Raw genomic sequence first — 25,319 nt, 5'->3', positions numbered from 1 at the left:
AGCTGGGGATGGAGCATGAGAACTTTCAGTGGCTTTGACCATTCAGTCTCCACAGACTCCCTCAGCCCATCCTCTAGGGTGACCAACTCTTTCAGTTTGCCCGGGACTTCCCCAATTTTAGCACTCCTGTTTCTGTGTCCCAGGAAATCCCTTAGTTCAGGCAAACCAGGACAATTTAGCTGGGATTGTCCTGGTTTTTAAATCAAAGACCTGTGTTCTGAAAACTTCTTCGATGGGGGCGCACCAGGATGGCTGGTCACCCTACTGTCCTTCTAGCAAAGACTCTTTCTGTTATTACCCCAGGTGGGATCTGAGGCTCAGGGTGACATCTGCCTGGAACCTCGTCCCTCATCTTTCTGTAGGATGCTTAAATATCAAGCTCAACATTCAGAAAACTAAAATCATGGCATCTGGTCCCATCACTTCATGGCAAGTAGATGGGGAAACAGTGGAAACAGTGGCTGACTTTATTTTTCTGGGTTCCAAAATCACTGCAGATGGTGATTGCAGCCATGAAATTAAAAGATGCTTAGTCCTTGGAAGGAAAGTTATGACCAACCTAGACAGCATATTCAAAAGCAGAGACATTACTTTGCCAACAAAGGTCCATCTAGTCAAGGCTATGGTTTTTCCTGTGGTCATGTATGGATGTGAGAATTGGACTATAAAGAAAGCTGAGCGCTGAAGAATTGATGCTTTTGAACTGTGGTGTTGGAGAAGACTCTTGAGAGTCCCTTGGACTGCAAGGAGATCCAACCAGTCCATCCTAAAGGAGATCAGTCCTGGGTGTTCATTGGAGGGACTGATGTTGAAGCTGAAACTCCAGTACTTTGGCCACCTGATGTGGAGAGCTGACTCATTGGAAAAGACCCTGATGCTGGGAAAGGCTGAGGGCCAGAGGAGAAGGGGACAACAGAGGATGAGATGGTTGGATGGCATCACCAACACAGTGGACATGGGTTTGGGTGAACTCTGGAAGTTGGTGATGGACAGGGAAGCCTGGCATGCTGTGGTTCATGGGGTCGCAAAGACTGAGCAACTGAACTGAACTAAATATCAAAGCACACAGGATTATAGTGCAAAAAGGACTCTCAGCAGGGAATATAGTGGACACATGTGTCTTCCCGTAGAGTGGACGTGCAGGAAGCGGGGCAGCCCGGGAGCGGTCAGAACCACTCTGCTCCCGTGCAAAGGGAAACTGACACAGCTGCTGCCAGCCGATTTCTGCCCCATTTCTGTCCATAAGGAGTTTTTCCTGAGAATCTCCTGTAATAATAGATCTGGCTTCATGTCCAAAAAGAGACCATCAATTATTTTCATTTTGGTTTTCCTGTCAATGTGACTGTAATTAGTCACCGATAGGATTGCGAAGAACACATTTTCAGAGCTTGGTCCCCCTGAGTTAAACAACGTCTGTGGATGGCTCACTGTGAATGAGCTGTCCCGGCACACATCCAGGCACGGACCACTTAACCTAGCTGTGGGGTCTGCGGAGGCCCGCACGTCCTGGTGGTCAAGGATGTGGTCACATGGTGAAGGGGATGCGAGAAGTCAGACCGAGCAGCTAGAATGGGATTCCAGTTATTTTAGGGCCAAGCAGTACTTGGTGTCTCCAGCAGGCAGCAACTGTTAGAAATAGCGGGCTCCCAGGCTGGCTATCAAACGTGGCGCTAGTGGTCAAGAATCTGCCTGCCAATGCAGGAGACACAGGGGAGTCGAGCTGGATCCGTGGGTCAGGAAGATCCCCTGGAGAAGGAAATGGCAACCTACTCCAGTATTCTTGCCTGGGGAATCCCATGGACAGAGGAGCCTGGAGGGCTACAGTCCATGGGGTCGCACAGAGTCGGATATGACTGCGTGCACACAGCTCAGGCTGGCTGGCAGAAAGTTCTTTTCAATCTGAAAGGTGATAGTGGACGTGGACAAAGCCTCGGGGCTTAGGGCAGGTCAGAAAGGAGGGACCAGGAGAAAAGTACAATGAGCGCACCTGGGACACGGGTCAGGGCGAGCCCAGCAGTGATTCACTGCCGAGTCTCATTCTTTAGGAGAGGAGGGTGCAGGGATAAGGTGCCCCAGCGCTCCAGGCTCTGCCCTCCGGGAGCACTGACGCAGTGACTCTCACATCCCTGCCCGTTGCCCCTGCTCCTCTGGGCCTCAGCACCCCTTTCCCCATCTTCTCGGTCGCTCCCTGGAGCTCCAGGGCTGTGGGCGGGGACAGCCCTGCTGGCTGGTGTTTGACGGGAGGGGCCGTGCCACTGCCGTGTCCCAGGCCCCCCGTCCTGTGAGGGCGGGACCCCTCCCAGGCTCTAGAGCCTTCCGTGACTGCTCTTGGGTGCTCTGTGGTCTGGGGCGGGGAGGGTGGGGGCGGCGGCTCTCCCCGGCTCTTTGCCGCTTCTGTCATCTGCGGCACAGCACTGCCCGCACCTGGAATCTCAGCCGTCCTTCATGAAGACCGTCCTTCAGCTTTCAGCCTGGTCTCCACTCAGGGGTGAAAGTGGTTCCCTGGCTTGGGTGGGTGTGCGGGAGACCCTTGAACATATGTTCGTTTTCCTCTTTGCTCATCCCTTCTTGCTCAGAGGCCCTCTTCCTCTTGTAGATGAGATATGAAAGTGCTGGTACATCTCAGTACGTCTGGAAGGATGCCCACAGGGGCCACAGACCCGAGAGGATCCGTCTCTACAGAGTAGCCTGGGCTTGGCTGGGATGCTTTTACATAACACCATCGCTCTACCTCACGTGCCCATCCAGGACCACCAGTGCAGCGGGAAAAAAAAACCCTTCTAAATAGTTGAGATTTTTATGAAGAATAAGATGGACTGCTTTCAAGGGTGATTTAAAAAAAAAAAATTTCACTGCGGCTAATTCTGAGTTGTGTTGTGGAAAAACTTAACCATTAAATTTGGAATATTGTAAGGTGTTTTACTCCCTTGGAGGAGGGCATGGCAACCCACTCCAGTATTCTTGCCTGGAGAATCCTATGGACAGAGAAGCCTGGCAGGCTATAGTCCATGGGGCCACAGAGAGTTGGACACTACTGAGCGACTCAGCACAGCACAGCAAGGTGTTTTACAAGACTAGATAGAAGAACTATAAAAGCACTGTAACCCACCAGGCTCTTCTGTCCATAGGATTTTCCATGCAGGAATGCTGGACTGGGTTGCCATTTCCTTCTCCAGGGGATCTTCCCAACCCAGGGATTGAACTTGGATCTGTATTGCAGGTAGATTCTTTACCGACTGAGCCACCAGGGAAGGTTCTAGATAAAAGGACCATTGTGTTTTGTTTCCAAAAAGGATCACAGAAACATCCAATGAGCGTGGAAAATAGAGCAATCTTCTACTATTATTCTCTTCTGCTTCACGGAGACAGGTCCATGCATTTAGCTGAGGAAAAGGAAGTGACTTTTAACATAGTTGTAATTATTCTGACCATTCACATTTATAAAGTGTCTTCTTGTTTAAACTACTGCAGCGACCTACATTAGTGAAAAAGCAATCATCACAAGCAAAATAGTGCCAGGGAGGGGAAAGGGCATAAAGGCAAATCTCTGTTTTTCCCCGAGTGTGAGAAAGTTGTGGCAATGATTTGTGAGGGTGTCAGTGTCAGAGTCTGGACGAGACATTCCTTAGGTCATTCTACTGGTCTTTCGAGACTTTAAAGGCAGCAGTAGACAATGAAGAGGAAAGCTTTTGACATTTGTATTCTGCATTTCTGATGTGCCAGGGGTCTGATGATTGCTCCCCTGGCTTTGAGAGTTGAGTGGGTGACTTCACTGTTGTCATTGCCGGTGAGGGGTTAGAAAGGTTCACTCATGCTTCTGACTCTGCACCAGCCATGGGCTTTATATGAGCACTGAGTTATGCAGTTAATTATGCAGCTTTCTTACCCAGCTTTAAGAGATGGTTGAATGATTATCAGGGAGTTTTTTCTCATGTAGTTGAGTCAAAAACTAATAAGGTTGAGTTGACCCATCTGCAATTTCCTGTAGATTTCATGGAGAATGAGGAAAGAATTACACTTTATAATTATGCTTTGTTCTTTGTTTTGTTAGAGGTTTTCTTTTCAGATTTATTGAGGTATAACTGACAAATTAAAATTCTACGATATTTAAAGTACACAACGTGATGATTTGACACACACATAATTTGTGAAAGAATTTCCCCCATTGAGTTAATTAACACATCTCTTACCCTTTACATATTTACTCTTTTTGTGAAAACACTGAAATTTTACTTTCTTTCGTGGTTGTTCAGTCACTCAGTCGTGTCCGACTCTTTGCGACCCCATGGACTGCAGCACACCAGGCTTCCCTGTCCTTCACCATCTTCTGGAGCTTGCTCAAACTCATGTGCATTGAGTCAGTGATGCCATCCCACCATCTCCTCCTCTGTGGTCCCCTTCTCCTCCTGCCTTCAATCTTTCCCAGCATCAGGGTCTTTTCTAGTGAGTTGGCTGTTTGCATCAGGTGGCCAAAGTTTTACTTTCTTAGCAGACTTCAATGATACAATAAAATGTTATCAGCTAGAGTCACCGTGTTACATATTAGATCCTCAGTTCAGTTCAGTTCAATTCAGTCGCTCAGTCATGTCCGACTCTTTGCGACCCCATGAATCGCAGCACGCCAGGCCTCCCTTTCATCATCAACTCCTGGAGTTCACTCAGACTCACGTCCATCGAGTCAGTGATGCCATCCAGCCATCTCATCCTCTGTCGTCCCCTTCTCCTCCTGCCCCCAATCCCTCCCAGCTTCAGAGTCTTTTCCAATGAGTCAACTCTTCGCATGAGGTGGCCAAAGTACTGGAGTTCCAGCTTTAGCATCATTCCTTCCAAAGAAATCCCAGGGCTGATCTCCTTCAGAATGGACTGGTTGGATCTCCTTGCAGTCCAAGGGACTCTCAAGAGTCTTCTCCAACACCACAGTTCAAAAGCATCAATTCTTCGGCGCTCAGCTTTCTTCACAGTCCAACTCTCACATCCATGTATGACCACTGGAAAAACCATAGCCTTGACTAGACGGATCTTTGTTGGCAAAGTAATGTCTCTGCTTTTGAATATGCTATCTAGGTTAGTCATAACTTTCCTTCCAAGGAGTAAGCATCTTTTAATTTCATGGCTGCAGTCACCATCTGCAGTGATTTTGGAGCCCCCCAAAAATAAAGTCTGACACTGTTTCCATTGTTTCCCCATCTATTTGCCATGAAGTGATGGGACCAGATGCCATGATCTTAATTTTCTGAATGTTGAGTTTTAAGCCAACTTTTTCAGTCTCCTCTTTCACTCTGACCTTAATAACTGAAAGTTTGTACCCTTTTATTAGACTCTCCCTATTTTGCCCACCCTCAGGCCTTGGCACTCACCATTCTGTTTCTGTGAGATCACCTTTTTTTTTTTTTTTAAGATTCCACATGTAAGTGGTACCGGGGACTATTTGTCTTTCTCTGTCTGGGTTATTGCACTTAGCATAATGCCCTGCTGGTTTGCCTAGGTTGTGGCAAATGGCAGGATTTCCTTCTTTTTAAAGCTTGAATAATATTCCATTGTGTGTAAATATATCATATTTCTTTGTCCATTCATCCACTGGTGGACACTTAGATTGTTTCCATATTGGCTACTGTGAGTAACACTGTAATCAAGATGAGAATACTGATATCTTTTCAAGATAGTGATTTCATTTCCTTTGGATATTTGCCTGGCAGTGGGATTGCTGGATCATATGGCAGTTCTAGTTTTAATTTTTTGAGGAATCTCCATGCTGTTTTCCATAGTGGTCGCATCAATTTACGTTCTCACTAACAGTGTATAAGGGTTCTCTTTCCTCCGAGTTCTTGCCAGCACTTGTTCCTTGTCTTTCTGATAATAGCCATTTAAAGAAGTGTGAGGTGATATCTCATTATGGTTTTGATTTGCATTTTGCTGATGATTAGCAATGTTGAGTACTTTTTCATGTACCTTTTGGTCATTTATGTCTTTGGACAAATGTCGGTTCAGGTTCTCTGCCCATTTTTAAATTGGGTTGTTTGGTTTTCTCTGCTATTGAGTTGTATGTGTTCTTTCTTTATTTTGGGTTGTAACCCCTTATCGAATTTGTGGTTTGCATGTATTTTTTTCCCATTCTACAGCTTGCCTTTTCATTTTGTTGGTGACATCCTTGCTGTGAAGAAGCTTTTTAGTTTGATTTAGTCCCACTTGTTTATTTTTGTTGCCTTTGCTTCTAGTGCCAAATCCAAAAAAATAATTACCAAGGCTAATGTCAAGGATATTTCCCCCTAAGTCTTCTTATATGAGTTCTATGGTTTTTGTTGTTGTTGTTATATTCACTGGTTTGTTGTACTTTTTTAGATTCCACCCATAAGTGATATCATATAGTATTTGTTTTTTTTCTGAAGACCTCCCTTTAAGATCTCTTACATGTCTAGTGGTGATGAACTCCCTCAGATTTTGTTTCTAAAATTCTTTATCTCTGCCTCAATTTTGAAGAACATCTTTGCAGGGTAGAGTTTTCTTAGTTGGCAGTTATTTTTTCCCAACACTTTGAATATATCTTCCCACCCGCTTCTGGCCCACCAAGTTTAAAACTGTTTCATTGCTTGTGATGGTCCTGTAGGACCTGTGAATGCAAGCCTCATTGGCTGTCAGAGCTGAGTAGTTTGGGGGCCTGTCCCTTAGGGAGCAACAGCAAAAGCTGGGGTGCCAGATGTGTGTGCAAACTCCTTCTGGACAGATGCTGGCAATCTCGTTTTATCAATGGAGTGAATTGAAGGCAGTAGGTAAGGCAAGTGCCCATCGGCTTCCATGGGCACCAGGGAGGATCTCATCTAGCCCTTGGATACGTGCTAAACTAGAAGCAGGGTCTCCAGGCATCAGCTTGTAAGTCTGGAGGCAGACCCTCTCTAGAGGAAGACTGGAGACAGGACTTTTTGCCTGCTTCCTCTGCACTGAGCCCCAGATAGTTAGCTGTACTGAGTGTTCATGCACTCTGTTAAGAAATGCTTCTTTGCTTGCTACAGTCCTGTGGGTCTCATGGATGCAAACCCTGTGGGGTTGCATTTTGAGGAAACCAGCCCTCAGGCGGAAGTCTTTAAACTTGGAGTGCGAGATGTGCAGTCTAACCCCTTTGCTCCTCAGGGAGAAGCTTGGGGTTGAGGATTTCCTCCTGAATCTATGATGCTGTGATAGGGGTGAGGAGAGTGTGTCTCAGCTTCTCTTGCTTGTTTCAGTGTGGCCTTTTTTTGGCCACACCAAAACTGAGATCCTGCAAGATCAGCTTGCAGGATCTCAGTTCCCTGATGAGGCCCTGAACCTGGGCCACAGCAGTGAAAGCCTGGAATCCTAACCACTAGGCCACCAGGGAACTCCCACTATGGCTGCTTTCATATTTGCCTGATGTGTAGGAGTCATTCAGCTGGTTTCAGGATTTCTCGCAGAGGGAGTTGCTCTGTGTGTGTCTACACATTCATTGCACCTGCAGAAGGAGGGAAGTTTAAGAGCCTCCCATGTTAGCATCTTGGTCACAAAAGAAAACAAACCAAAACAAAACACTTCCCCCCCTCCCCCCCCACCCACATTGAGGAAAGAAGAGGGAAAAAAGAGAGAGAGAAAAGAATCATTCAAGGTGACCTGGGTTAGAAGACTCAGCCTTTAAGAACAAGGATCAACTGTTTCTTGGTTGTTTGCCTCGTAACCTTACATATTCAAGCTTTAAGGCTTAAGGATCCTACATCCATCCTTAAAGGAAGGATGTAGGATCATTTCTAATCCTGTAGACTAAGACTCTTCCACCAGGATCAACTCAAGACCTTATTACACATTACATTAAAGTTTTCTTTTACTCGTTGTGATAATGTCAGCAGAGAGCGCAGCCAACCTAACCAAGATCACTTGGGGGCATAGCACAGGAAGGAAGATGAATATAATTCATCTTTTTTCCTTTTGCTAGGTGCAGACGAATTAATTATAGTTCCCAGATAATGATTCCCTTTTGCTTAAAATAGTATCAAAATTTCCACCCAAGTCTTCTATGAATAGAAGCAATTTGACTTGACATTAGGACAGAGCTTTGGGGTCTGGAGATGACACAGACTTCCTCTGATTCTCTGGGAGGCATCGTCAGCTTGGGTTCTCAGTCTTTAGTTTTTTCCTCCATAAAATGGGAATGAAATGTGCTTCATTCGTTTCAGGAGGTTTTAGGGGATTTCTTTGAAAACCATTTAATACGATGAACAACTCAAATGGAAGGCACTGGATGTAAGAGAATTCTGGGCAAGAAATCCATTTAATATGAATGAGCTATTTACTGGGTTCTTTAGACAAGATACAGAATGATCTTTAGGCTCAGAATTGGAACCATCTGTAGGCCTGTCTTTTGGAAAAGAGCTATAATTCTACTGCTGGCAACTTACATGTAGAAGAGTGATTCTTGGCCCCGCTCTGAGGTTTGAAAAATGTTTGAGTCTCACCTTGAAACACTAGAGGTGCAGATGATAAAGAATCTGCTGGTAATGCAGGAGAGCTGGGTTTGATCCCTGGGTCAGGAAGATATCCTGGAGAAGGGAATGGCTACCCACTCCAGTATTCTTCTCTGGAGAATTCCATGGACAGAGGAGGCTGGCGGGCTACAGTCCATGGATTCCAAAGAATCGGATATGATTAAGTGACTCACTCATTCACTTGAAAGACTAATTTTACCTATAAGGACACTTATGCTCTTTAGGTTAATTCTTGTATTATTTTTGTAAGAAGAGGCTGGACATTTACCTCTAGGTGAAAACTCACTGCTTTGGTGTATAGTTTTCTCATAGAATAACCTACATCTTTATTTTTTTCCTGCAGGCAAAACTGTGTGGAGTTTTACCCAATATTCATAATCACATTGTGGATGGCTGGATGGTATTTCAACCAAGGTAAGTTTAAAAGACAACTCTGTTCTTATGATGCCTGTGGTCCTTACAGCCATTAAGTAGCAAATATTCACCTACACATCTACGGATCCTGGAAATTGTTTTAAGCAAAAGAAGCACTGTCTGTTTGCATCAAAGAGCAGTGTGCTACAGATAGGCTAACTTTGGCTTCATTCAATTTAATTCAGTGATTTTTTTTTTTTTAATAAAAACTTGGAACAAACCAGATGTGGGGGACTCCAGAATGAAGATGACATGTGATTTTGGCTTCAAGTCTAATACTCTATAAATTCTAATTTATCTGCAGGAACAGAACACAGAATTAACAGTTCACCCTAGTTATTATTGGAGAAGGCAATGGCACCCCACTCCAGTAATCTTGCCTGGAAAATCCCATGGACAGAGGAGTCTGGTAGGCTGCAGTCCATGGGGTCGCTAGGAGTCGGACACGACTGAGGGACTTCACTTTGACTTTTCACTTTCATGCATTGGAGAAGGAAATGGCAACCCACTCCAGTGTTCTTGCCTGGAGAATCCCAAAGGCAGGGTAGCCTGGTGGGCTGCCGTCTGTGGGGTCGCACAGAGTCGGACACAACTGAAGCGACTTAGCAGTAGCTAAGCAGCTAGTTATTATAGCTAATATTTATTGAGTACTTACTTCATGCCAGGTACTTTTTTTTTAATTAATTGGCTACTCGGGGTCTCCGTTGTGGTGTGTGGGAGCTTCTCTCCAGTTGTGGCACGTGGGCTTCTCTTGTTGTGGAGCACAGGCTCTTGAGTAGTCGCAGGCTTGAGTAGTTGCGGCATGCAGGCTCAGAAGCCTTGATGTAATGTGGAATCTTAGTTCCCCAGGAATCAAACCCATGTCCCCTGCATGGAAGGCACATTTTTAACCACTGAACCACCAAGGAAGTCCCTGCCAAGCTTTGTTTTTAGATGTCACACATTTATTATCTCTTATGTAGCACTTATAGGATTAAAAACCTCTTATGAGGTAGGTTCCATAATTTCTGCTTTATAGGTGAGGAAACTGAAGTACAGAGTGGTTAAGTGTTTTGTCCACCTTAGCTTTCACCAGTATAGGAGAAAATTAGCTTTCAAGTTCAGAGCAGGGTTTATAGGTATTTGACCAACGACCCATGTGCTTTTTCTTAGGAGTTTCCAAGAATGTGGTCTACTGGATGTAGAAACTTTGTAAATATCCGTTTTCTATTTGAATGGGGGATCCTTGGGGAGCTGAGGGCTTTACTGAAACTCTGCCTAGCCCTTTCACAGGTCAGATTAGCACCAACTACCTTTTTGGAGAAATTCAATCTCTTTTTTGTCTGATAACTCTCATGGCCTTATTTGCATTTGACATTTGATTGTTAAGATTTAAGTCAACCAAAATTCAACTGCTTTTCAAAGGCAAGGTAAAGTCGCTCAGTTGTGTCCGACTCTTTGCGACCTCGTGGACTGCAGCCCACCAGGCTCCTCCGTCCGTGGGATTCTTCAGGCAAGAATACTGGAATGGGTTGCCATTTCCTTCTCCAGGGGATCTTCCCGACCCAGGGATCAAACCCAGGTCTCCCGCATTGCAGGCAGACATTTTAACCTCTGAGCCACCAACCCTGTCACAATTTTTTTTTACTGTCAACTGAGAAATTTCAGATAAAATATCCTGCAGAGAAAGACTTAACTCTATTCCAATTCACCTTTTTTTTTTAAAACCCCTGAAAGGCAAGAAGGGTCGTTTCCTGTCAGGTGAGACCGCATTCACAACTAATGAGAAAAGAGCCTTTGGCGGTGGCACTCGGCCTGTGACATTTGACCCTTTGGATTTCACTGCCATGGGCTGAATGAGGCTGCCTGCCTGTCAGGGGAGGGTTTCTTGGGTATCTCGTTGTAATTTTCATTCTTTCTCATCCAGAGTTAGGTGGCCTATTACTGCCTTGACCAGTTCTCATTGACTTTGTGGGAGCAGTTGCTTAGAAAGGGAGTTTCAAGAACCACGGTGCGCTCAGGATCTCCCCTTCCTCACAGGCCAGGTGGCCCTGCCAGCCCTTCTCCTCCAGCTCTTTGCTGGACCCTGTCCTTCTCATCCTTCAGGGCCCAGCACAAACAGCACCCCTCAGAGGGGCCCTCCCTGACCCCTTCCTAAAGGTGAGCCCCCAGTTCCCCCTGGCCCACCCCCCTTTGTTTCCTTCACAGCATATTCAAGTCTGTACTTCTCTTCTCTTCAGCATATTCCAGTCTGTACTTCTCCCTTTGTCTTTGCTGATAAACCCATAAGGGCAGGGAGCTTATGTCTTTTTTACTGCAAACCTCAAACCTTACAATAAGGATACTTGGTACAGTATGTAGTAGAAACAAACAAAAAAAGTTTGTGACCTAATAAAATTATGAATTTAATTTTATCCATCATACCAGAGTCCCACAAACAGACTTCTAGTGTTTTCAAGAGGGCTCTGGCAATTTGCATCTGTGACTTGCTGAGGAAAAGAGAGGGTCCCTAGTACAAGAAAGATACCAAGATTGTTTTTTATTGGACAAGATGGCGGAACATCACCCTGCATTCCACATTTCTTTTAGGTAAAATGTGTATTTGGTTAAACGCACAAATCTCAAGGGTACCATTTAATGAGTTTTGACAAATGTGTAAACCTGTCTCACTCAGATCCCTATCAAGATGTGGAACGTGACTACCACTCAGAGAGTTTCCTCAGGTTCTTCCCCATCCCTTTCAGAGGCAAACAGTGCTCTGATGCTTTTCGTCATAGTTTAGTTTTGCCCATTTTAGAACTGTCCATAATTGGAATCATATAGTATGTACTCTTATATAATGCTTCATTCACTCAGCAAAACGGTTTTTGGATTCTCCATGCTGTTGCAAGTTGTCCATTTCTTTTCATCGACAGTGGGGTTCCATATTGTACGCTTATCACGGTTCGGCTATCCATTCTCCTGTGTATGGATTCCCAGCTGTTTCCAGTGTTTGGCTGTGATGAATAAAGCTGCACTGAATATTCTGAACAGGTCTTTTATGGATATGTGCTTTCATTTCTCTTGGGTAAATACACAGGAAAGGAAGGACTTGCTGGGTCAAAAAGTAATGTTTGGTGTTTTAAGAAACTACCAGATCTCTTCCCAGAGCGGCTGTACTGTTTTGCTTTCCTACCAATAATGTACGAGGATTCTAACATCCCCAACATTTTGTGCTGTCCGTCTTCTGAAACTTTTGCCACCCTGGTAGGTGTGCAGTGGTATCATCTCCTTATGGCTTTATTTTTAAATGAGAGGGAACATTTTTTTAAGTTTTTTTTTTTTTTTTTTTTGGCTGCTCTGGGTCTTAGTTGCAGCATGCAGGATCTAGTTCTTGAGCAGGGATCGAACACTGGACCCTTGTATTGGGAGCATGGAGTCTTAGCCGGTTACTGGATCACCAGAGAAGTCCCCTCATTGTGGTTTTAAATTGCAGTTTTGCTGATATCAAATGATGTTGAATAATGTTGAAACATTTTTCATGTGCTTATTGGTACACTTGCTTATATTGCTATGTGAATTTTCTATTCAAGTATTTTACCCATTAAAAAATGGTTTTTCTTTCATTATTGAATTGTCTGAGTTCTCTATACATTCCACACACAAGCCTTTGTCAGATACATGTTTCGTGAGTGTTGCCTCAGTTTTCACACCACACTTTGAGAGTCTGCCATCATGTTCTGTGTCTTTGCCTTTTTTTTTTTTTTCTCTCTCTAGTTTTTGCTACTTGTCTGGGTCTGGTGTACATCTATTCCCGTCATCAGTATTTCTGGGGATACGCAGAAGCTGCTAAAAAAAGGTAAGGAGCACCCAAGGATTGTGTATTTGGACAGAAGGTAGCAGGATGGTCTGTGTTAGCTTCCTGTTCCTGTAGTGTAGCACCGATGGCTGTGATGACAAAAATGACGCATGCTGCCGGCCCACGGCCAAGTCTCACCAGGCCTCCACACTTAGGTGTGAGGCAGAAAACTGAAGGGATAAAACTGTGCTCTAAGTGTGCACCCTTTGACCACTGCACTTTCAATCCTTGCAAACATTTTGCCCTATCTCCCAAAAGTTGCCAAGGAAATAATCCTGCCCAGCCTTGATGATTCTTTGAATGTTCAAAGGAGCTAGGCATCTTCTCTAATTTATTTGATGAATCAAAATGTTCAAGTGCAACAGCACACAAGTTCTGGGCAGTGTTCATAGGAGAGGTCTGCTCCAGGCTCCCCGGCTTCCTCCCTGTAACCCCGTTTATTAATCACCTTTGTCTCTCTCATATCTGCCCACAGGGTCACTGGTTTCCGGCTGAGTCTGGGGGTTTTGGCCTTATTGACTGTCCTAGGTGCCGTGGGGATTTTGAACAGCTTTCTGGATGAATACCTGGACATCGATATTGCCAAGAAACTGAGGCACTTCTAACATTTCACCTTCCTTTGTGCAGATGCTTATAGGAGATGTTTCCACTCTCAAGGTTAGATGGTGCCACTTGTTCCATTAAAAGAAATAAAATTCTCTCTTTTTTGAAATGGCTTTATAGAAACATACCTTTTAGATTTCCTGAAATTTGCTCTGAGGGCAAGTGTCCTAACACCAGTGGATGTGTGCTGAGCCCTGGTTTTAGAAGCACATTCTGAAGTCATGACTCCTCATGTGGGTAGAAAGCAACCTGACCTGTGTCTGGGGCTTTCCATCTACCACCTCCATCACTTGCCTCTAAGATTGCTTCTCTCGTGATGGGGAGTTCCAGACAGGTGCTGAAAAGGCTCTGAGCCCATTTCATTGGTTGCAGGAATGCCACAGATGGTGGAGGAAGTCAGCAAACACATAAAGTAGCCAGAGAAGAGAGTCATCAACTAATTGCACAAGACACAGCTGGCTGTGAAAATGGACTTACAAAGTAAAAAGAAAAAAAATCTGTCATTTTCAAGAAACCACCCAGAGATGAGTGCCTGGGGAATACCTTGCCCCTGGATAGGGGAGAGAGAGGTCGTGGTCATGACTGGAGAGCCTAGGCTGGGTTCCAGTGCACACCCGCTGTCCTGCGGGCTGGGGGCCTGCTGCTGCTGGACCCTGACGTACAGTCACGGTCTAGCCCAAGGCTGATGACCTTCACTTTCTTCATCTGGAAAATGGGCATGAGTCTTCAGGAACCTTAGGGAAATGGAATTGTGAGCATATATAACACTGTTTTAGTATCAGGAGAAGGACTCTCTGTAATTTTTCTAAAGAAAGTGACAGCCTGAATCTTCAAGCAGCTTTTTATTGGGACTTTTTTGGTGTGTGGGTACAAAGGCAGTTACAGAGACCATGAGTAATAGAGAAAAATAAAGGTATTAAAACACTAGTGTTTCCAGAATAGAAGGGGAGAAGACACGAGCACCTCTCGCATCCCAGAGGGCAGTGTGAATAGCCCAGAGCACGTTGAGAACCATCAGCCTGGGATCCCTAGCTCTCTGACTCTGGCTAAGGCAGCTTGCAGTGGAGGTCGTGTAGCAAAGAATTGAAGAAACCAGAGCCAGTCAATGCTAATCCTGTTCCACCACTCGCTGGCTATCCTGCCGCAGCCCTGGTAGCTCTCTGCCTCAGTTTTTTTCCTCGGGTATAATGGGATTGATATCTTACAATGCCGTGATTCTATGGTCTTTTTACTTTTTAGTATTCTGATCATTTATAGTGACTCGTATTGTGACATTTTAATTGTTTGGTGCATTGAAGACAATAAAGGAAGAGAGTGCAAAAATTTTTGACCTGAAAGCACAATTTCTGCAGACTCATATCCTTTGGAAGTGAGAAAAAACCCACAACTTTTCCACATCTTACTCTCCAGGCTTTGTAAACCCTTTGAATTTTGCATTTAAATTGGAACTGTTTAAATATGTAAACTGAAAACATACACACACAGACACACACACACAGTTTGGTTAAACCACACGTGTAGAAAATGAAGATGGGCCCACCAGCATATCAAAACTTTGTATCTCTACAGTATCTGAACTAGAACTTATTCCCTTTGTTCTAATTCTGTTGTCACCAAGGCAACCACTTGATGATTTTAATTCATATAAATTTGGCTACAGGGAGTAAATGTGCTGGCCAGAGAGATGTAAGTTTCTGAGATGTTTGACATACGTATTTTTTGTGTATTAGTAAGTTGACTGGTTTTATTTCCCTTTGTTTTGGCCATGTGGTGTATGTGGGATCTTAGTTCCCTAACCAGGGATCGAACCTGTGCCCTCTGCGTTGGAAGTGCAGAACCTTAACCACTGGACCGCCACGGAAGTCCCTGTTTTGTTTTGTTTTTTGATTTTATTTTTAGCAATCAGATTCCTTGTCTCAAAAAGTCAATGTTATAAACAAAGGGAGAAGAAATTTTCTCTATTAATAGAGCCTTCAAAAGCATAAAACCCAACTGGTAATGTGGGGTCCTTGATCAAAGCCTAGTTAGGAAAAAAAAAAAGCTATGGGAGACATTTGGCAGAATTTGAATACGGAATAAGAATTCAGTATTAGGGAATTGTGTGTTCAGGGCAATAATGTTGTTGTGGCTAGGGAAGAAAATGCCCTAATTCTTTGGCGTTGTACGCTGGGAGGTTGTGGGGTGAAGTAACCAGCTGTGTATAGCTTTGAAATAGTCCCACAGAATATATATGTGAAGCATATATGGTGAGGTGTAATAAGCTTCAAATTGAGTTGGTAAGGGTATAGCTCTTCATTGCATTATTCTATTTTTCTGACTGTTGGAAAAGGTTAATAACAGAAAAGTTAAAAAATCTGAAGCAAGGTTAAAAGCTAAAGGAAGGTTCTTTGTAGCTCTGTAGATTTTTTTTTTTTATGTTGAGAGCTGTATGCTTGACTTGGGATCAGTGTTAGGAATAGAGCCATAGCATAAGTTGTAGCTCGGCAGCTGTCCTGGACATGGCTCAAGTGTGTGAGTGCTGTGGGCTAAGTCACTTCATTCGTGTCTGATTCTGTGGGACCCTGTGGACTGTAGCCTGCCAGGCTCCTCTGTCCATGGGATTCTCCAGGGAATAATACCAGAGTGGGTTGCCATGCTCTCCTCCAGGGGATCTTCCCAACCCAGGGATCAAACCCGTGTCTGTTTCCTGCATTGGCAGGTGGGTTCTTGACCACGAGCACCACCTGGGAAGCCCCAAGAGTGTGAATGATGCCCTAATTACCTCTGCTTGTTATGCAATGAGACACGTGTCTGTGGTACCTTGTCCAGAGGACAGCAGCATGAAATCTAATGTCCTCACAACTTAAAAAGAAGTTAGATAAAGGACTAGTTCCACGAACAAGTAGCCCTGCTCTCTTCCAAGGTATTTTTCCTCCCCTTCTTTTCTTTGCAGGCTTGGTGGAAGATGAGGTGTGGCTAAAATGTCATTATAAGGAAAAACATCAAGTCTTTGTTTTCTTTAACCCCATTTCTCTAGATATTAATAGAACCTTCCTTGAAAAGATGGATTAAAGGCAGAAATAGCTCCTTTAATGCTTCTGAATGTTCCTTAACTTTCAGCAATAAAATACCTCCTCACGGGGCCAGATGCCCAGTGACTTCTTGGAAAAATGTTTATTCTCTCCCTCCTTCTTTCCCTGTTACACACTTGCTGTACTGAGATTTTACAAAGGTCAACATGAGTACAAATAAGGAATCATTTTAAAGGAGAAAGGTATTCCATCCATCCAGGGCAGTAAGTAAAAACATGTGGTTTTAACTAATCCAGACCAGGAGAAGTACTCAACCCTTCTCAGGCTTCATGATTTATTTGGTTGTCAGCCTTCCCATCCCCACCCCCAAATCAGTTGAATTTTGACCTCATGTCACTAAGCCTGTATCACTGGGACGAGGCCCAGTGTCACACTGCTTTTTTCTCCATGCTCTTATTTGTCAGCTGGTCTGGAACCACAGCCCACCACGGGTAGGGTTCAGTCCCTACCCATGGAAGGGACTCTTCTTCCATAGTCAAGTTCATTCTTTCTCTTGGTTTGTATGTATTAAAATGCACCTTTGGTTTGGATCTATTTTTGATGATGATCTTACTCTGTTCTTGTGGCCTCTTCTGCTTCATCCAGACAGTTTTGACACACGATCCTTTACTATGCCTTTTAAAGTCTGATGGAAAGCCTTAGGTCAGGTCTTCTAGAAGTGGAGTGGATTCACATGTGAGTGATTTGTTAACGAAGGGCTCCCAGGAGGGGGAAGCTGAGGGAGTTGGGGAGGGGGGGAACAGGGCAGAAAAAGGCAGGAAGCCTAGCAAGGGAGTACCTTCTGGCAAAGTCCCAACCTCTGCCAGCTCCTGCAGGGGAGCTCGGGATAGAAATGCTGTCTCAGGGTTTGTCCAGGCAAGTTAACTGGGTTTTCACGCTCCTGCACCAGCAGGCCATTGGCTCAGTGAGTCTGGAGGGATGTAAATGTCTAAGCACGTTCAACTCTGTGGGTGCTGTTGGCTGAGCCGGGCTCTGGCGGGAGACTGCCCTCCAAAGAGACGCAGCTGGAGGTAAGGCACCCATGGTGTGTGTGTGTGTGTGTGCCTGAGTCTGGAGGGATGTAAACATCCAAGCACGTTCAACTCTGTGGGTGCTGTTGGCTGAGCTGGGCTCTGGCGAGAGACCGCCCTCCAAAGAGACACAGCTCTTTGGTAAGGCACCCATGGTGTGTGTGTGTGCATGCGCGTACCTACAGTGTCCATTAAAGTGGGGCGAGGCCTACTGTTACTCTCCCACCTAATATATTCCTTGAGTTTTCTTCCTTCTCAAATGAAACGTGTACTATCAGTTTTCCAAGTTCCCTGAGTGAACCAGGTAGAAGCTGAGCTGTCTTGGTTCTGAATCCCGGATGGATCCAGTATACTCCTTTCATAGATGACTCTCTTACTTTTGCCACATTCCCCCGGAGAGCAAATTTGGAATGTTTTAACAGTGTGGTGGAATTAAAAAGGCTGGGAATGATTGATTGATCTCCACTGTTACTTAAATGTTTAAATAGTGATATCAAAATTTCCAGACAAGAACTACAGTTAATCAATTAAAACCCAGGCATAAAACGTTTATCTGCTTAATTAGGGCCGGAGCGCCTGTGACAGTCCTAAAAGAGACTTTTTTTTTTAAAGTAATGTTTCTTTTTGTTTTCCTTTGGCCATGCTGTGAGGCTTGTGGAATCTTAGTTCCCCGACCAGGGACTGAACCCTGTGCCTCTTGGCAGTCAAAGTGTGGAGTCCTAACCACTGGACTGCCAGGGAATTCCCTAAAATAAACTAAACTTTGGATTGGTTCAGATAACGATCTTTTATTATTATTTTTTCTTTAAAAGTGGTATGCCAACATCACTTCATTTCTACATTTCTGAGTTCTGTACATTTCTCAAAAGGAAAGAAGCAATGCTCAATGTACAAAGGAAAACCAGAAAACTAGAAAAATCTGAATCAAATGGAGGAAGTTGCCATAGATCATACAGTACAAATTAGTAATTCGATATCGTCTGAAGTGCAATACCACTGCTGGGATGATGAGTTAAGGAATGAAATAAAAATACTCTATTTTAAACAAACAGTATATATATATTTATATGTATATTTTTTTTACAGATAGTAGACCCAGTGATATCTGTAGTATTGTAAAAACTTATTTACAAATAACTTTTTTTTTAGACATTACATATACATCAGCACCGTAGTAAAAACAAAAAACAAAACGAAGCCACCTTATTAAAATCTACCTCTCTATGTAGTTGGTCCCAGTATTGAGCATTTGGAGGAAGCGTTTAAGAGAGAACAGAGGCCCCCTCTCCCCCTCCATCAGCCACCTCCAGTTCCTCATCATTGCTTATATATTTATTTCCTGTACCTTTCAGAAAAAGGTAATTATATATTTCTGTGTCTTCTCGTTTCTTCACTTTCCCTTGTTTTTGGTTTTCATCTGCTTCCATTCGAGAGCTCCCCTGGCGGTGGCCCTCCCCACGCAGGGAGTTCATGGTCAGCCTGCCACCACCTCTTCCCCCAGGGACCACAGCCCCGACCTGGGTCCTCACCCACGTGGCCCCCTCTGGTCTCCAGCCTGCACCTTGCCAAGGAGAGCTATGACCTTGGTACTTGGCGAGCAGGCCCCGGGCAGTGCTTGCCTGCCTGCTGCCTCTCTACATCCTCTGTCCCAGCTCTTCATTTTTACCCGCTTCAGTCCCAGGACCTGCCCCCAGTGTGACTCCCCAGGCTGGGCCGGGGCTCTGGTGTGGCAAGTGACATGTGAGTGCACAGAAGCAAGCCTGCCTTTTGGACATGGAGGGAAGGGATGGCAGGAGAAAAGCTTATGCCACGCTCACTCACTCAGGACAAGAGCTATGTCCCGTGGCCTCCGAAACAGGCCAGTGGGAGGGGAGGGGAGGGGAGGGGAGGGCAGATGAGACCAGCCCTCCAGCAGCAGAGAGTGTGGATCCCTTCCAACAGACTTCACTTAGGACAGATCTGCGTGAATTACACAAAGAACAACTGTACAGAACTTCAAGAGGGTATCGCTTTGCCCAAGGAAAGGAACCATACCTTCCCTCTTTTCATTAGCAAAACGGCTGAAGTGGAGCAATGGGTTTTTCAGTTCCTCAGCTTTCAGGGCTTGAGAGTTGTCTTTCCGGGGAGCAGGGATGAAGGGTCAGGCTGCTTTAAGAGCATCACTCCTGGGATTTTCCCAAAGGGAACCAGAGCCAGTGATGTCCAGGCTGCTCCTCCCTAGTGTCCCAGAAACATCAGATGCAGCTCATGGAAACCCACCACCAAGCAGCAGAACAACCCGCTCGGTTCCAGGAAGAGAAAGAAAAACTCCACTGTGGCCTTTGCATTTCAGGCACTGTCTAAGTTCTTCTTGCTCTTATTTTCCCTCTGCGCAGGCTCCCTAAAGACAAAAGCTTCATTTCTTCTTGGATAGTCTGCAAGGACCAGCACAGGCAGGCTGGGGCGGAGGTGAGGAGGAACGGGGTCAGGGACCAGTTGAGGGGAAGGTGGCCGCACTGACAGACACACAGAGTCCACCCCGGGCCTCCCCATCCTTGGCCTCCTGGAGTAGATGGGACCGGCTGAGATGTATCAGGTCGTACCGGGCCCCCAGGAAGCGCCAGGCCAACTCCCCGGAGTAAAAGCCACCACGGTCATCAGCAGAGGGCTGCCCGCCCAGGACTGCCAGGACCCTTCTCCAAGCTCTGAAATTCCTGCAGGTCATCGTGAGCAGGATACAGGCCTGTAGGGTCTCCTGTCTTCCTGTGACATCTCTCTGCAGCCAGAGTTCAGCACGTATCTGACCTGTGCTCCTGGCCTGCACCACCACCCAGCAGCCTCCGTGGGACTCTCAGCCCCAGGCTCTCTCCCCTCTGGGTCTCCAAAGCTGTAGATCCGGGCCAAGGCCAGGAAGCACTGACGGCCACCTCACGTTGGGCAGCAGTCTGTCTTGGCCAGAGTGGCTCTTGTTGGGCCGGGTGATCACAGGGAGGGCCAAGCTGAGGGCTCTGGAATCATCTTCTCTGCCCACCTCTGGTGTGTCCCCCTCTCTTGCAGCAGGATCCGCAGGGCGTCTGTCTCCATTGCTGTGTGAAAATCAGGTGAAACAGGGCCCAGCGGGGCTGTGGATTGGTGCCTGGATCTTCCACAGTCAGCTGGCTGCAGCTTTGCTCAGATCACGTGGGTCAAAAAAACAACACAAAAAAACAAGGATGCAGTGACATCCTGTTTCTTTTTCATGGTTGGAGCTTTAAACCACTGGAGTTGTGGTGGCCTGGGCCGCTCCTGACTAGGGGTTTCCAAACAATTCATCGAGCTCCTGCATCCACTCGTCCCCAGGTCCACCTTTGATGATGGAGTCCACAAGGTCGGCACCGTCCGAGAGGCCGGGGAAGGACGCCCCAGCCGTCTCACCACTGTAATTGTACGACATGTCCTGAGGGGGGTTCCGCTCGTAGCCTTGGCTCTGGCTGCTGGAGGCAAAGCTGGCACTGGGCATCGGCTGCTGTGCTGGGGGCTGGCTGAAGGCTGGCATGCTGGGAACGCCCTGGTTCAGGCCCGACATGACCATGGGCCTGGCCTGGCTGGTGCCTTGCTGCCCCGGGAGCGGCGGCATCATCTGCCGACCCATGGCGGCCGGGTTGAGTGTTCTCACCCCGCCAGTGTTCGCATCCACCACCTGGCTCAGTCCCTGGGGGAAGTGCTGCTTGGTCAGCCTTGGTTGGCTGGCTTGCAGCGGGTAGCTGGCGCCATTGTTGAATGATGCTAACTCTCCACTAGTCCTCCCAGGCATCCCCTGTAAGCCCCTCTGCTGCCAGCTCTGGCTTCCCTGCGGGACCGTTCCCATGATGCTTTGCAGCCTCGGTGGGCCCTGGGGCCTGGGCAAGGACTGGCCTACCTTCATCTGCTGGCGCTGCTGGGTCATGGGCGAGTTCACCAGCATGCTCTGACCAAACCCACTCACCATCCCAACCCCTTGCCCCGAGGTGGGCTGCCTCGGCCCCTGGGCTTGGTTGTGTGTGATACTCATACTGCTTTGGTTTGGGTGCTGCAACACTTGGGTCATTCCTGTGCTCATGTTGTACATTCCCGGTTGGCTGGTAGGTGTGTTGCTGTAAGGGGCCAGTCCCATCTCTGACTGGGTGGCTGCTGTGGCCATTGTCCCTGGGTTCTGGGAGGGTCCCATTCCCATCATGCCTGCGTTCTGTGCCATCAGCCGTGAAGTTCGCATGCTCTGGAGGGCGGCCTGGCTCCTCACAGCTGCTATATCCTGGGGAGACCCTGCAGAGAAAAAAGGACACACCTCTTCACTCATCTCCATAAGCAGTGCACAGTGACACGTAGCTGGACTTTTCTTTGGGAATGACAAAAATGCTTTGATTAATAGATGAAAGGATCTACTCTGATAATAAATCCTTTAAAGAAAGAGAGATGATTATTTTTCTGACTATAACATACACTGATTGTGAAAAATTTGGAAAATAGGGAAAGCACAAAAATGAAAATGAAAGTCACCCAAATTCCCACCATCCAGAGATGACCACTGCTAACTTACCTTAATATATAAAAATACACATGAAAATTGGGATCACACAGTAGTTGACTTTTCTATTTGATATACCATGATATTATTTTTGCTCCTATTACAGAAGCAATTGTTTCTTTCCCTCCCTCATGGCTCAATCGGTAGAGAACCTGCCTGCAATGTAGGAGACCTGGGTTCCATTCCTGGGTCGGGAAGATCTCCTGGAGAAGGACATGGCAACCTACTCCAGTATTTTTGCCTGGAGAATCCCATAGACAGAGGAGCCTGGTGAGCTACAGTACATGAGGTTGAAAGAGTCGGACACGACTCAGCGACCAAACCACCACTTCTTCATATGATCTTCAACCAATAAGATAGCATCTTTTTGGAGGTGAGAGGAAATTCACCTCCTGAGCTAAATTAAGAAATGGTGGCTCACTTTGCACATCCTGTTTGTGACATGGAATATGGCTCAGTAGAGAATACTATCAATAAAGACCATTAGACTAATTTCCCTGAAGATTTGAGCTGGATTTGAGAGGTTAAAGGCCTCTGCTTCTGCTAAGAACCTATTTTGGCAGATGGGACATTGTTTGGATCCCCTCTGTAGATTTCCACATGCTCCGGATTCTCTGAATCATAACATGTCAGTGCCAACCTGCCAGCTTCCTGAATTAGAGAAAGAAGACATCCTCCTACTTGCTACCTGGCAATGAACTTGATGCACTGATGCAAAGGCCACACCTTCAAATCAGCAATGACCACTAAGGCAGTTTCAATGATGCTACTTAAAAGCTGACCAGAGTACCAACGCCCAGTCATTCAACTCTATTTGACGTTTGAGTGAGTACTTCTTTACATGTTTCCAGGAAATTTCTAAACCAGCCAAGAGAGTAAAAATGTCACCCCTAGAATCCCAGTCAACAGTCAAGGGCTAGGAGGTGCACAAAAATGGATTTTTCTGTCTCTCTGCTGATGATGAAGTTTATGAAAAAAGAAAAATAGTTTTTTCCTGGACATTTAAAATAGGTGCAGCATGGGAGCCAATCAATATTATAAGCAAATTTGATCATTCCTGGGAGTGGGATGAGAAATCAGATGAGAATAGTACATAACCTTGTTAATCCTGGCACCTTGGCAGATAAGAGAAGTGTGTTTTTGTCTTTCTGATAGGGTTATTGATTTCTGGGCAGCAACCACGTCTCTATACTTTCTTTCAAGAAATAAAATTATGGGAATTTTGGTTATGACTTAAGTTTTTGTGGCTTGAGGTCAGTATCAGGCTGCATTGAAAAATGAAACGGTTACCGTGAGGAAACCAGAAAGATCCGGGGGAGATCCCTAGAAGCATTTCAATCTTTTGTTTTGAGCTTAATGATAGCTAAGTGGATTTAGATATAATAAAGATATTAAAAAGTTCCTAATTAAACACTGGTCGGTAGTATATCTTGCAGCTGGTGATCTTGTTATGAAGTTTTGTGACCTTAATGACTAAATTTGCATTGACTGCACAGCCAGCCTGATAAACTGGGGTGAAATGGGTGTTTGGGTTGCTTATAAAAAATTTAAGGGAAAAATATTGCTGACTCAGATTGATTGAACAGACCCAAATTACATAAACAGGCTGCTGGAAATGGATGAAAGGACTTTCATATTCTGAATATTTTTGTTGTCTCTTTAGAATTAATATGTTGAAGGATTAGGTTTTGTCTGCAATAATTTTGTGAGTCAGATTACTGCATGTGTTAAACAACAGGCTTTCTTCAAATTTTTGTCTAAAATAGGTGTTACCGTGAGACATTATAGTCAAATTAATTTTCTTGTCTATCGGTTAACATCACAATGTCAAAGAAAAATTTCCATATTCAAAAAGAGACAGTAACATGCAATTTTTCCCCTAAAAGGATCTATATTCTGTTTTCACTCATAGGAAGTCTCTAGTTACGAAAAATAAGCACTTCCCCATAGGCATGTAACACTGTCCAGAGGCACAGAATTCAATAAGTGAAAGATCATCTTTAAAACCTTTGAAAAGTAAAGTGGCGGGCAGACCTGTAACTCTCAGACAAGTTAATCCAAACAGAACCTCTGTCCAGGGACAAACTTTCTTATCTATCAATTTGCTATTTTCTCAGGTACATAACATTATGATATCTAGGATGTTAGTCAAATATGTGAAAATACTGAAGAGAGTTAAAAAAAAATTGTATCAATCAGCTCAGGAACCCTCAAATGTAACTGGTTGTACAGCCTAAGTGTATAGAATTTTTAGGTTGACTGCCTGTAATTTGGGGCTTTAGAAAAGTTCAGAGGAGAACTTTTAAATAGGAGCCAAACCATCTAGAATAACTCAGAGAGGAGTTATTAAATTTTGGTGGGTCTTTTTAGTCTAAAAAATAATGAGTTATGAATCTAGAAAACTCAAAGGGCATGGTGCTGGGTTTATCAGATTTAATGGTTTAAGTTAGTTCATAATATAAAGCACCAGTTCCCAAAGTGTGGCCCCTGGGTCAGCAGCAGCAGCAGCAGCATCTCTGGGGACCTTGTTACAGATGTAAATACAGATGCAAATACAGATCCAGCTCCAGATCTCCTGAATCAGAGACTGTGGGAATGAGAGCGGGCTGTCTATTTTTTGAACCAGTTCAGCTGGTGACCCGAGGCAGGCTCAAGTCTGAGAACCCAGAGGGAGGGTATGGGGAGGGAGGAGGGAGGAGGGTTCAGGATGGGGAGCACGGATATACCTGTGGCGGATTCATTTTGATGTTTGGCAAAACTAACACAATATTGTAAAGTTTAAAAATAAAATAAAATTTAAAAAAAAAAAAAAAAAAGGAGGGCTCGGTGTCTGCAACAAAAACCACGCCTGTAACAGTAACTATTTCCCACTCTTCTACACCTATGGCCAAGTGAGAAAGAGAATTCCTCAAAGAATACTGGCACAAATTTACTACACAGCACTTCCACGGACAGCCCAATTCCCTTTGTCCTTCCCTGTGTGGGGCCCCAAAGGATCTGAAGTGATATAACTGTCCCACAGATTTAAGGGTGGTAGCTGCTCAAGCTCCAGGGGTCCATAGGCTATCCTCAGGAAGATCTGGCCATGAACACCAACCACTTTCAGACTCTGAACCACAACTCACAGTACACACACACGTGGGCTCAGGACAGAAACAAAAGCTGCCCTAATTATGATACACTCCGATCATTTTTTTCCTATTATTTCATTTTAAAAATGCTGGTTGTGGCCCACTAAATTATCTTCGATGGGCTTTCCTGTTGGCTCAGACAGTAAAGAATCCACCTGCAGTGTGGGAGACCTGGGTTTGATCCCTGGCTTGGGAAGATTCCTTAGAGGAGCACATGACAACCCACTCCAGGATTCTTGCCTGGAGAATCCCCATGGACAGAGAA

The 25,319-nt window shown here is 45.3% G+C and overlaps 2 protein-coding genes across 8 annotated transcripts in view; one reads left to right on the top strand and one right to left on the bottom strand.

The window, feature by feature from the left end:
• Positions 1-14,643, top strand: part of MGST2 (microsomal glutathione S-transferase 2) — a 37,451-nt gene extending 22,808 nt beyond the window's left edge. The window contains exons 3-6 of one of the 3 annotated variants that reach the window (XR_009730274.1): positions 8,830-8,900; positions 12,636-12,717; positions 13,193-13,374; positions 13,693-14,643. Coding sequence is in view for 2 of the 3 variants with exons in the window: in XM_061384152.1 (XP_061240136.1) it covers positions 8,830-8,900; positions 12,636-12,717; positions 13,193-13,322 (283 nt within the window). In the remaining variant the exon portion in view is untranslated. Of the gene's footprint in view, positions 1-8,829; positions 8,901-12,635; positions 12,718-13,192 lie in introns of those variants that run through there. The other 2 variants (XM_061384152.1, XM_061384153.1) reach the window with 2 other exon arrangements.
• A 3,526-nt stretch (positions 14,644-18,169) lies between these two features.
• MAML3 (mastermind like transcriptional coactivator 3) overlaps positions 18,170-25,319 on the bottom strand; it is a 459,812-nt gene continuing 452,662 nt past the window's right edge. For all 5 annotated transcript variants that reach the window (XM_061384148.1, XM_061384147.1, XM_061384150.1 and 2 more), the window contains exon 5: positions 18,170-21,661. In XM_061384148.1, coding sequence (XP_061240132.1) covers positions 20,670-21,661 — 992 coding nt within the window. In that variant the 3' untranslated portion in view covers positions 18,170-20,669. The remainder of the gene's footprint in view (positions 21,662-25,319) is intronic.

The sequence above is a fragment of the Bos javanicus genome, chromosome 17, assembly GCF_032452875.1.
Source record: "Bos javanicus breed banteng chromosome 17, ARS-OSU_banteng_1.0, whole genome shotgun sequence".
Classification (NCBI taxonomy): domain Eukaryota; kingdom Metazoa; phylum Chordata; class Mammalia; order Artiodactyla; family Bovidae; genus Bos; species Bos javanicus.
The sequence above is the reverse complement of the archived record's forward strand: the minus strand, read 5'-3'. Positions and strand labels throughout refer to the sequence as shown.